The following is a 13,984-nucleotide window of genomic DNA, read 5'->3' on the forward strand; positions in this document are numbered from 1 at the left end:
CTGCAAAATCTAGTCTTTCTACAACATACTGACTCTCAGTGGTCTAAAAGTGTTACTGCAGCTTTCAAGGACTAACTGGAAATCGTGTCGGACTTGTATGAAAAATGCTATGAAACACAATATATTTTTTTTTGAGGTAGAATTGGCATATAACATGATATTAGTTTCAGGTGTACAACATGATTTAATATTTGGATATATTGTGAAATGATCACCACAATAAGTCTAGCTAACATCTGTCACCATATATACAGATTTTTTTTTCTTACGATGGGAACTTTTAAGATTTACTCTCTTAGCAACTTTCAAATATGCAATACAATATTATTAACTATAGTCACCATGCTGTATATTAAATCCTCAGGACTTATTTCTTCTATAACTGGAAGTTTGGGCCTTTTGACCCATTTCACCCCACCACCCCCCCCAACCCCCTTCCCATAATGAACAACCTGTTCTCTGTATCTGTAAGCTTGTTTTGTTATTTTAAACAAAATCACACATTCAAGTGAGATCATACCTTATTTATCTTTCTTGGCCAGACTTATTTCGCTTAGCATAACACCCTCAAGGTCTGTCTCTGTTGTCTCAAATGGCAAGATTTCCTTTTTTAAGGCTGAATAATATTCCATTGTGTATATATACATTTTTCTTTATCCATTCATCCACTGATGGACAGTTAGGTTGATTCCCTGTCTTCACTATTGTAAATAATGCCACAATGAACATGAGAGTAGATATCTTTTTAAGTTAGTGTTCTTGTTTTCTTTGGGTAAATATAAGCAAAATTGCTGGATCAGATGGTAGTTCTATTGTTAATTTTTTGAGGAACCTCCATTCTGTTTTCCACAGAGGCTGAACCAATTTTCATTTCCACCAACAGTGCACAAGGGTTCCCTTTTCTCCACATCCTTCTCAACACTTATCTCTTCTCTTTTTGATGCTAGCCAGTCTAACATATGTGAAGTGATTTCTCATTGTGGTTTTGATTTGCATTTCCCTGATGATTAGTGATGTGGAGCACTTTTTCATGTGCCTATTGGCAATCTGTGTGTCTTCTTTTGAAAAATGTCCATTCAACAACTAGAATATAGAGCTATGTACTGGGAGGGCTTCGGGGAGAAGAAGAAGAAGAAAAAAAAGAAGATTGGCAACAAATGTTAACTCAGGTGCCAATCTTTTTTTAAAAAAAATCTATTCAGAGCCTCTGCCCATTTTTTAATCAGGTTTTTTTCTATTGAGTTGTATGTACAATGTATTTCTTTGTGTTGCTCTTGAATTATATTCAGCTCTAAAAAGTTCTGTGTGAGCTTGCATATTTAATACTGTATATTTAAATCTTAACTTTCTTTTTCAAGAAAAACATCTTGGACCCTTTTCCTTAATGATATTAAGGAACTTCCAAATACATCCTAAATGATCACATTGAATTTCTGCAACTATACCCTAAAACACTAAGTTAATATTTATATTGCATTATTTTTCAGGTGTGAAAATGAAACCAAATTCAAAACAGAAGAAGTATTCTGGGCTTACAATTTCTGCCCTACTCCGTACTCCTGGACTGCACTTCTGGGCCTTATTTTATATCTTGTTTTCTTCACACCTGGTAAACCAAAGGCTATTGTTGTGTTAATTAAATTGTCTCTTTTTAGAGGAGACAAGCTACTCTTTTTAAAATTCCTTACATACTACTTTACTGAAATTTTTAATTTTGTATTTCTCAGGAATGTGACCAATGCCTTGGACTGTGAATTCTGAAATATATCCCCTTTGGGCAAGAAGTACAGGAAACACATGTTCATCTGGAATAAACTGGATTTTCAACGTTCTGGTTTCATTGACATTTTTACACACAGCAGAGTATCTCACATACTACGGTAAGAGAATATTTTTTCCAGCTATAGTTTCATTTTTATTTTTCCTACTGTTTTTAGATATGCTATCATTTGTGATTGAAAAGACTAGATGGTTATATTTTTGCTGTTATAAATATCTCTGTGTGGCTTTCTTGTTCCCCAAAGTCCTTGGAAATGGACCTGGAAAAAAAGAAGAGGAATTCTCCCTTCCTGAGCAGCATTGCTTCTTGTCCCTCAGTGCTTCATAGCCTTCACCCACCCACCCACTCTCCCAACCCAAACATTCCCAGCTATCTCCCCAGTTGGAAATCTTCACAGCAGAGCTGTTAGTTTAATGAAGAAACACAAACAACAGAGAATGGTAGAAAGAGGTAGGCAGGAAGTCTAGGGCTAATGCTTGAAGATGTCCCACGACAGGGATGGAGTCGTGTCCAAGAGCAGAATCAGGGTAGGGCTGAAAGTAGCTCCCCCAAATGTCGTGCTGGGAGTTATGCCTTCCACTGTATCATCTACGCCATTCAGGCCACGGCATGTGCATTTCAGTGTCCACTGAGAATGGCACTTACCACTGCCAAAACTGTAAACATAACAGAAGGGTTCAAGTGAAAAGGTGTGGAGGCCATAACTCAAAGAAAACAATATTGGGAAGTGGCTGAGTTAGGAAAAAACTTGGGAAGGTACTTCAAGTCCATTTTTACCAAAATGAAATGTCTTTCTTTTTTTAGCAAGATGATTTCTTCATTGTCTGTATAAGTTTATAGATTGTGATTGGATTCTAAATTGATGAAATATGAGGTTTTCACTCTAACCCCCTAAGCCTCTATGCTGTATATGGAATGCCTGCTGCTTAGGCCATCCTCTGATCCCCTCCCCTATCACTCACCTCCCTTCATCTCACCCCACCCCATGATCTAAGCATTCATTATTCCTTTTTGCAATAACAGGTTCGTTTGTCAGCCCCTCTCCCCTTACTGCTGGACCATAAGTCCCATGAGCTCAGGCAAGTACTACACCTTGTTCACCATTAAATTCCCAGTGCCTTCCAGGGTGTGCCATTCACTTGATAGGCACTCAGAAGTGTTTGTCAAATGAATACACATGCAGATGAATTTTGTAGATGAGTGATGAATAAAGGAAACATTATAAAAATTTATTCCTCCTCTCTTCTGAACATGCTGAATTGGTATTTACTTTTATTTAATACTATTTATCTACTGAGTATTATCTTTATAAACTCTTCTCTCTCCCAACCACCATTTAGAACATTTAGAAATACTTATTTTCTTGGAAAGGAAATGCACTGGCATTTTAAACTGGATATATATTCAGTATGTTCAGCTTTATCCCACTTGGCAATTAAAATTTTTACATAAATTCATAAAGTTATCTTCCTGACACCATGAGTATGAGCACAATAAATATTTACCCATATTTGCTGATTCCTGAGAACACATTTAAGACCTAAATATAGACTAACATCCTGAGGAAGCATTTTTTATAGAAATTCATAGACCAAATAATAGTCTACCTGGTAAGACTTCTGATAGCAAAGCTCCTCTTTCTTGAATTTATACTGCCAGAAAAACATGAGGCAACAGAAGTAAAATTTAAAGAGGGCCTAGCCAGACTTCTTTCAAAAATATCCCATTAGAAGCAGCTTTTTGCTTTGTTACTAAGCCAAGCTTCTATCATGTCAGTGCACCGGTCAGTCCATTAGGTCTACTGCTTTGTAGTACTGGAACAATATTTCAGTTCAGGTTCATTTTTTCCCTGTTTTTTTTGATGTACATTTCAATCTACATGTTACTGATTTATGTAAGGTATATGTTTCTATTCCTAATTTATGAATATACACCATAATGATGTATTTCCTCTGGAAATATCCATGTCTTTCTATTTCCTTCTTTCTTTGTTTTGTAAGACCTCAGATTTTGATTCCTTCGTAAACTATACTGCTTAGACAGGTCTGCCTTGGACCCCATCCAGTAATGTTTTGTAATATTACTAAAAATTATCATTAAACTGTCACCAGTATACCATTTTATGTATAGCATGTGTGACTGAAGTGATCCCTTGGAGAGCATTAGATCAAAGTTCCTGGGTTGAGGTACTGAAATTCAATCAAACATGGTCTTTGATTCCTCATTTTGCATAATTCAATTAAATACCTGTCTTAATCTGAAACTTAATGTAGGACTCTAATAAGATTTATTTCCTTCCGAATAAAGCTGAGGAGTATCTGCACTGTTTAACAATCCTGACAGACATTTTTTTCATTTTCATTCCGAGGGGGGAATAATTAAGAAAGTGAGTTACATAATTGACCTGCCCTTTACATGCAGCAGGTCACAGCCTCCGGGCCTGCCCACACCTCTGTGGCTTAACCACAGGTCTTACCAGAGAAGCCCACTTAGCTTTGGCGTTTGCTTGCTTTAGATTCCTCAGATTTAATAAAAGGGTCTTGTATTTTAATAGAATTTCCCTGATGTTATTTGGCTTGGGAATCTGGGTCACAAGCAAGAAGCTGCACGGCATTCAAGAATCTTCCTAACCCATCTAGTTGGTTTTAACTGTATGAGTTTAGCACTAACAGATTTGATTTGTTACTTCTGATCATGCCTCTCTTCCTAAATTGTGAATTGTTATGAATATTTCCTCAATACTACATTTTATAAAGCCAAACTAGGTTTGCTCTGTTAGAGATTTTGGAGTTTAGCAGCCAGGTTTAGTCTAAAATGTTATAACAGTTGCACTTTTTTTTTCTTCTGTTTCTCATCATCATGATTATGATCCTTTCTTTGTTCCTGTCTGCTAAAGATTCCAATTCTGTTCTTACCTCCACAACTTTGCTTATCTGTAAACAGATCACAGGACTTCATCTCCTTTCATTTTTTTCTCAAAACTCCCACATTCTCCAAAAGCTAGCTTGTCAGTATCACCTTTTTGATGAAAACATTCCCAATTTATTGGTCATACCAACCTTGTTCCACTCTATCTCTGAAAGCATCTGTTGTGTTCCCTACTCATTTAGTAGAATTTGATTATTCTATCACTTTTTTGAGCAGCTAACATCCAAATTCTAATAGGCATGTAACATACATTATTTTATTCTTGCAGTTTGGCAAGGCAGGAATTATTTTCTCCATTAAATCAGGAAACTAAGGTCAAGAGAATTTAAGAAACTGCCCAAGGATTCAGCCTGGGTTGCTTTCTGATTGTCAGACTCTACAGAGCCATGGTGCCTTCCTTTCACTGTAACACTCAGCCACGCATCCCAGATTACCTAGCATTATTTTTTGGTTATTTACCAAGTATAAGACATAAAAAAATGTATGTTTGTAGTAAGTATTCAATGTGAACCAAACAAATGAAATAAATGAGCCCTATATTTGTAAATAGAGTTGTGTTTTTATTAAAGAGAATTTGATTTATACAAGTCCAGCTCCTTAAGATTGTATGGCTTCTGATGACTTAATCTAACAAACTATGTCTTGATTTAGCCAACTCTTTAATATTTTTTCTAATTTCTCATAATTTATCTCTATTTCCCTTCTGTTTTCTCACGGCTCCTCATTCCAGAGAGCAGATTCTTTTGGGTGGCCAATTGAGCAGCATTTTTCCTCTGTAGTTTTCCTTGAGCCTTCCCAAGAAATGTTTCTGTGTATATTCCTGAAATGGTTATTTATACGTATGTCTTTAAGAATGTAGTCTTAATAATGTCTTTCCTATTCTGTAATGATTCAGCAGAACTGAGAAATGTTAATTCAGTTCTTTAATTGCTATGCTATTCATCTTAAAGACATATTTGAAAGTCAAGCTTTATGTTGTCTAGTTTAGCCCTTTATTTCAGATCTGTTACTCAATATATTCCATCTGGCAGTCAACAAGAGCACATTCATTCTCTAGACACTCCAGTGTGTCAGGCTCTGTACTAGGGAGCCCACAGACAAACAAGCCATAGACTCTGCCCTTAAGACCACTTTTGCTACTGAAACAGAAGAGGATGTCTCTCTCTCAAGCATCTCCTAACCATCTCTCCAAAACCTGGTCCTGATTTGGGTTGTAAAATTTATAGAATTATAAACTTAAATCATAGCTGAGAAACCATCTTATTTTGCTGAATCTGGAAACTGAGGGCCAGAGAAGAGGTTAAATGACTATTTAGAAGTCACATAGCAAGATTGAAATCCAGATTTTCCAACTCCCAATCTGATATCCTTTCTCCAGCCTTTGTCCCATTAGTTTGTCATCTTCCTTCCCCCATCTCATATACAGGATGGTCTGGACCAAAGGCCTAAAATTAGGCAAGGACTCCATTATAGTTAGTTGTTTCCAACCATCGAAAGTGAAAGCATAGGTTCTTATATTTAAATTGGGAATTGGACTATAAAAGGAAAGGCCATCTTGGAAATATGTAAGAACATGCTCAAGTCACATACTCATATATCTCATCCATCTTGGCTTGCTGAATTGACACTTGGAAAACACAACCAGGTAGTAATTATGTCTTTGTGGTTGTGCTGCATTGACATGCATAGTCTTACAGCAAAACAAAATTCTCTGACCTCATGGAGCTTACATTCTAGAGGAGGAAAATAAAACAAATTAGTAAGCTTTATAGTATGTCAGATGGTGATAAGTGCTCTGCACCATAAGAAAAAGCGGACGTCTATAAGGATCTAAGAGAAGGAACAAGGAGACTAGTTAGGAGACTCCTGCAGCAGTGCAGATGAGGGAGGATGGCTGTCAGATCACAGACATCAGCGGAATGAGGAGAAGTGGTCATCTTCAGATTATATTTGAAGGCAGATCCAACAGGACTAACCAGCAGATTGGATACTGTGCAGGAGAGTGAGAGAAAAGTCAAGGTTGACTATCAGACTTTTGGAATGAGAGACCAGAAGGATAGAGTTGCCATGTACTCCAGTGAGTCATGAGTTCAGCAGTGTCATCATTGTATGTGGGTTCTGGAAATACTAGACAAATGAGAAAGAAATTTCTCCCTCAAAGTGCCTCCAGTCTAGTAGACAAGACAAATAATACATGCACATAATTATAATATTTCTTGGTTGTTATGATAGGAGGCCTCAGCAAAGTGCTGTGAAAGCACATAGAGAAAAGTTATCTCTATCCAGCCACATGAGAAAAGACTGCAAAGCAGAAGTTACATCTGAACCTGGTCTATCATTCTTCTTGAGTTGGGCCTTACAAGTTTAGAAAGGCAAATTACATTATATTCACAGGATTAGAACAATTAGAGTAAACCAGGCTGGCAGTAATTTTTGGTTCCATTTCATACCACAGTTATGCATGACTGACCAGAAAGTCAAGTCAAAATCAAGGACTGTTTCTAACCTAGGCCCCTCTCTCTCTATATATAGACCATATTTATATAGACCAAGTATATCTATGTGTATTTATACACACATATTATTTTCCATTGCAGGAGCCTTCTTCCTTTATGCTGGATTCGCTGCCGTGGGACTCCTTTTCATCTATGGCTGTCTTCCTGAGACCAAAGGGAAAAAATTAGAGGAAATTGAATCACTCTTTGACAACAGGCTATGTACGTGTGGCGCTTCAGATTCTGATGAAGGGAGATATATTGAATGTATTCGGGTGAAGGGAAGTAACTATCATCTTTCTGACAACGATGCTTCTGATGTGGAATAAATTTCAGCTGCTGATATATTTAGTCATTTAAACAAACTTGGGGGAGAAGAGCAACAATGGATGACCTCACTCCCCTGCTTCTAATCTGGTTCTTTCCACAGTCTAGTTTGGAATGACTTCATATTCTAGAATATTTGATTAGGAGGAAGATACAACCATGATGACATTGTTTTTTTCACAAGCAGAAATGTAAAAAAATATTTACGGAGATTTTAAACTAATAATTATTGAGCAAATATGTGCAATTCCTTCCTGAGGTAGTCTAAAATGAATACTGTATCCAGTGACTTCAGTGGTATCCTTTTTTCCTAAGACCATATATAATTATTAGTGGCAGTTGAGTCAGTGCTGATCTAGCCAAATCATAATATGTATGATATACTTATAAAGAAGGATTCTGGGATATGATCCAAGGGTGTTTTCTGTCAAAACATGGCCTATTGGCCCTAAATTTTCCTAAGGACAAGTAGCTTATCTGTGATCAGCTATTAGAAAGTAAATTCCCTTTAAGCTTTCATCAACAGATTCGAAAGTGCCTCCTACAAGGGCACAGCTGTCCTTATCTCCTTTGGATTCCATATTTGGTTTCTCTCTCCAATTCAGCTCTTGAGAGTTCTTCAGAAACTGACTATGTACAGGCTATTTTGAACATTATGAAAAGCAGGTCTTTTAGGGTTTATTTTCATACATATTTTTTTGCAGCAGTGATAAGTATACATTTGCACAGATAAGCTAACAAGTTTTGATAAGTATATTTTATTACTAGAAAGTAAGAAAGAGAAGATTTTTCTGGACCCCTGATCGAGTTAGTCACTTAGGTATGCAACTGAAACACAAAATAGAGCTACATCTTCAACTGTATTTCAGGGTCAGTTTTTGTTCATGCCAGAATCACCTGATATGCACCACACCTGCAATCGTCAACTCTGGAGTCCTATTTGTGCCTTCATTTGTGTTAAATAGCTGCTAGCAGACTATTTTTCCCCCCTCTTTTAATCAAATTTCTCAAACAAAAAAGGAAGAAAATCAGTGACAGAAATAATCCTGCTGTTATTGATGTTTGTTCAATTAAAGAGTGGGACTTATTTTTTTCTTAACATTAACTCTTCCTAATGGAATTGTCACATTTTATTACCTAATAGTACTTTGTCTTTTTTTACTCTAAGAACATAAACTAGTTTTTATTTTTGCACACCCTGTCTTATTTTCCCTGACAATTTACCAAAAAGAAAAAAAGATACATAGATTTGTCTGAGAGTGTTTCCTTTTTTCTCATGGTTGGCTTGGATGTTTTCCTTCTTGTCTAAAAATTGGGATTATCTATTGGAACAGATTGCTGGTTCTCATACAGCACATAACTTTAAGAAATGTTGACTTACCACATGCCTACAATGTCTTTTCAAAGTGTTCGTTGGTTTTTATGCTCATTCATCAAGGAACTCTAATTTTTGCTCTTATATTAATAATTATATAGTATGTACAAAATTATTCATAAATTACTTATTAGTTCCAGTGAAAATATGAACGACTCACCTGTGGCCAGTTAGGAACACATAAGTTTGGTGCATGTTAACATGGCTCTAAACATTAAATAAGGTACTTTTTGGAATGAAAAGGTGGCTGTCTCTAAATTCAATGTGTTTCTGCCAGTCTCCAAGATGTTTTGTTCTTCTCTTAAAGTCTGGCTTGTTCCTATCACAGTTATCAAAGCTGAGAATGTAGCCAAGAAGGTTCATTCTCTCAGCATCCAGGGGTATGATACGTGTTTAAACAGTCACTTTACTGGCCTAAAAATCCTTCAGCCAAAAAAGTTTTCTCCCTTTGGTCATGTCATGTAATAAAAAATATTATTTTTTTCCTTCAATTAGGTGCTTTGACAATTGATTTATAAGGGGATAGTAATATTAATTTTTCCCAGAAAAGCAGATGAGATTTAATGGAGAAAATTATTATTCTATTGATATTTCTTACCCCGTAAGAAATTTCTTATCTGTGTAATATTTCTCACAGATCAAGTGAAGTGGAAAACAAGCTACTGTGTGGTAAAATCAGAATATGATGGGGAGAAAAAATATTTAGACCAATAAAGTGCCCTCTTTAAAAATTTATGTTTCTGATTTATCCAAGTAATTGCCTCAATTCTTCTCTTTATTGTATATATAGCCTTAACTATATGCTTATATACTCAGCTGGGCTGGATGCACAGTAACTTTATTAAAGGAGCAACTCGACTCTTATTATTTCCTAAAGCAGAACATGGCCTGTTCTCCCCGACATAAGCAAATGGTGTTTGCAACTTTCCATCCATAAATGCACATAACAGGGAAAATCAGCCCCAGTTCTCCTCCCCTATTCTCCTCAACTTCTTTAAAGGACTATTTGTTATTTATATAATGATAAAGATAGATAATATTCCATATCTTTGAAGTACAAGACAGAGAGGCATAGTTATAAGAATTATTTATAATTTTTTAAAAACAAATAACTACTTGAAAAGGAACCTTATAAAATTAGGGTATTATTTTTAGATTCAGTGAACATTTATAGTATAGTAAAAATTGAATGTTTGAATTTTGCAGGCTTTTTTATATTACGCACCTTTTAAGTTCTCAGAGTCTTTGGCTACCACTATCAACTTGAAAACATTCCGTTTTCATTCCGAAACATCATGAAATACATATTTTATAGGACGATTTGTTTATATGTGTTATATTTGACTTACCATATTAAAGCACATTAAGCATCATGCTTTTAAGTGAAATTATAGGTTTCCTTCTAAACATGCTGCAGATTCAACAGAGGTATATTATGTTTTAGGGAAATTTAGTGCAGGAGGTCATCACCCCTATTGAGGCTTAGCCTGGATGGCTGATGAGATCTGCACTAGACTTAAGAGAATATAACATTTCATCTGCATCTGAACACACAAGGCTGAATGTGATGTCAGATAGGTTTTACACATTTGGTATTAATATTTTTCTTCAATATAAACATTCCTAATAATTTTGATTGTTGCACCTTAGTCAATAATTATCCAAGACATGATTTTTAATATGTATCTAAAGATCTAAATTAAAATTAGACTTAAAATGTAGTATTTCCATTTGAATTTTGTTCCCAGTCATATGCGGTAGTTAGTTCCCTGATGGAAAATGCTATGAGAGTAATGCTATCAAGTGCTTTTTCATAATTTTATTTTACCACTGAACCAGATTTTAGTATATGTCTAAACATTATTTTTTAAGTTATTCACTCTAAAATGGTAAATCCATTAAAGCAAAGAATTTATAAATTGTTTACTATAATTTCAAAATCAGTTATCCAGAGGAAGAATGAAGAGGAAAAATGTAAGTTGACAACTTACCCTTTTGCTTTTACACAGAAAGTAAAATTGAAATGTATTCTAATAATCCTCAGATCCTGGGGGAGGACAGTCTAGAAAATACTATCCATATGTTATCTAAGAGAGTCTCAATTTATAAACTTTATCAGTGTCATTAAATACTGTAATACAGTGAGGGGAGTGGGAGGATTCTTTTGATTTTATTTCATTGGCATAGTAATTAAGAACAATAAAATTAATGAGATGTTTTGTTATAATCAGATTTTTTTTTTTTTACCATTCTCCTAGTTATAAAATCTTAAATTATACTAAGCACATAACAACTCAGATTTATACAGTTATTGGGACAAGTTTTAAATTACCAATTTCAGACCTTTGCACTAACTATGAATAAAAGAATGACATAACAGGTCAGAAGCAGAGAATTCATAATTTGTGCTTTATAGCAAAACATATTAAATTGTGGATAAAATTTACAGCTCATGTGTAGCTGCTGCCTATAAAAGACTCAGAGGTGTTCTCTGGATTAACACTAATATCCTATTTTCTGTCCTTTTCTATCAGTTGTCTTAGCCTCATGTACAGTAATGTTAAGCTAATTTGATGAAGTGATTTAGGTTGTAGCAGCGTATCAATTATCAGTACATTCTGTTCTTCTGGGTGAGCAGTATTGCTACTATTTTCTAGAAAGGGTAATCATTTTAAAATGCCAAACAGCTAACTGCTACCAACTCTCTTATATATTGTCTCCTAGAGAAGGAAATTTTTGTCTGCCTATATACATCAGAAAGATAGTTCCTAAGAGTATTAATGACGTTCAGAAGTACATGAATTTTATCCTCATAATTTGCTTGTGAGTGTAAAACAATTTAATTCCTATAAAACTTTACTTTGTATGTATAAAACAGTCTGTTGCACTTGAGTGATTTGGTCTTTGGAATGTTAAATACTTACTTTCATTTAGCAGTAATATTCAGATTTTTTTTTTAGACAGTTAAGTTCATGTGTTTGATTTTGTCACATCAGTATAAATGAGAAAAAGAAATACAGCTTACAAGTACTCAAAAATAAAAACCAGTATTTTGTAAAGTTTTAAAATGTTAGCAAATTTAACATCATTCCATCTTATTTGAAGGTTAAAAAAGATGAGATTTAACTCTAGCCAAAGTAGAAATTTACATTCTACATGTCCAAACTGGTTCCTAGCGGCTTTTGGACTATATCTCACTTGATGTTATAGTATCTCTTATTTGTAATAAATGTTCAAATTTCTATTTAGAAGTGCTAATGTACATCTACATTAAATCAAAACAGTTTTATGCTTTTAAAATGTTTTCAAAATATATATTTTAATTTCTAGGTGCATGTTACATAGTGTTTAACACTTCACATGTCTTGGCAAATTCAATATAAATATTTATTCCTACACGTGACATATGGGATATCTCTTAAAAATAATAAATATTTATCATTTCCTTCAAAGTCATTCTAGCCTATAGCTGTATCAAAAGTATTGTATATTTTATGGAGATTTAGTGATGTATATGTAAATGTTTTTTAAGTTATTTTATTGAAGTTCAATCTTTACATAAAATGAAAATCTTTTTTTAAAAAAAGTGTCAGTGCCAGAACTGTAAATGAAAATAATCAAATAAAAGTTAAGACAATTCATTACTCATATATCTCCCTTGCACTTTTTATTTTCTCTACATCTCTTCCTTAGATTTTAGGATCTAGGTTACACAGTAAAAGCATCTACAAAGATTACCTACCTCTACATATTTATGCAGGCCTACTCATTTTAATGATATTTTCCCTCTTTTGAGCATAGGTAAACACAACTATCTTTGAAAAATATTTTATAGGGACCAGCTTGGTCACATAATGGTTAAGTTTGCACACTGCATTTCAGCGGCCCAGGGTTCATGGGTTCAGATCCCAGGCATGACCTACACACTGCTCATCAAGCCATGCTGTGGAAGCATCCCACATACAAAAAAAAGAAGAAAACTGGCACAGAGGTTGGTTCAAAGACATATTCCTCAAGCAGAAAGAGGAAGATTGACAACAGATTTATCTCAGGGCCAATCTTCCTCATCAAAAAAAAAATGATAATACCTAAAAATTGTTCCAAGGAATTACTCTAAACATAAAACTTTGAAATGAAATGTTTAGGAATTCTTGAAATATTATTTCTGGTCGTTCTCAGAAGCAGACATTGACATGAACCATTATATTAGGTTGACAAAAATTATTTCTGGTTATTGCTTTGTAAATGAAAATGAAACACCTGCTGGATGAACAGTTGACATTCCTCCTGGAACTCCGTTGCTCTCCACTGTCACTCTGCTCCAACAGCAGCTTTCACTACAAGCATTACATTACTGTTTGATCTGGGCAGCCACTAGACTTTCTCCATAGTTAGGGTGTGCCATCCCAAGCCCAACCATACAAATAGCTCAAGGAGATCCTCTGAAGACACTAGATCCACGGTCATTCAAAGTTTTTCAATGAAGTTGCATCTTAACCAAAGATTCTCATCAGCAGGTAAGGCAAAAATCCTATAAATTATCATAAAGTGTCCACCCACCTGGACACCTGACTAGTATATACGTCTGTATCAGTGGCCAGAAAAGTCCTCATTCAGTTGCCTAATCCTGTGGGGTAAACGTTGTCATCCTTTTATGGATACTAAAACTTAAGTTCAGAACATTTTGGTGATGGGCCCAGGATCACACACTAGGAAGTGGTAAAAAACTTTTCTCTGCAGTGAATACTCCAACAGTCTTCCTCTCTTGGTCCTCATTTGGAATGTTGTCCTGTCAGACCCAGGCAGAAAGATTAAAAAATAGACATTGTGGGCCCAGCCAGTGGCGCAGTGGTTAAGTTCACACACTCCGCTTTGGCGGCCCAGGGTTCACACGTTCAGATCCTGGGCACAGACCTACACACCCTCATGAAGCCATGCTATGGAGGCATCCCACATACAAAATAGAGGAAGACTGGCATGGATGTTAGCTCAGCGACAGTCTTCCTCAAGCAAAAAGAGGAAGCTTGGCAACAGATGTTAGCTCATGATCAATCTTCCTCGCCAAAAAAACAAAAAGAA

At 35.3% G+C, this 13,984-nt stretch overlaps 1 protein-coding gene across 1 annotated transcript in view; it reads left to right on the top strand.

The window, feature by feature from the left end:
- The window catches only part of LOC138918159 (uncharacterized), an 80,728-nt gene extending 68,175 nt beyond the window's left edge, over positions 1–12,553 (top strand). The window contains exons 3-5 of the mRNA XM_070238355.1: positions 1,488–1,609; positions 1,728–1,880; positions 7,306–12,553. Coding sequence (XP_070094456.1) covers positions 1,488–1,609; positions 1,728–1,735 — 130 coding nt within the window. The 3' untranslated portion in view covers positions 1,736–1,880; positions 7,306–12,553. The remainder of the gene's footprint in view (positions 1–1,487; positions 1,610–1,727; positions 1,881–7,305) is intronic.
- Positions 12,554–13,984: the final 1,431 nt, after the last annotated feature.

The sequence above is a fragment of the Equus caballus genome, chromosome 16 (assembly GCF_041296265.1).
Source record: "Equus caballus isolate H_3958 breed thoroughbred chromosome 16, TB-T2T, whole genome shotgun sequence".
In the NCBI taxonomy this organism is placed as follows: Eukaryota; Metazoa; Chordata; class Mammalia; order Perissodactyla; family Equidae; genus Equus; species Equus caballus.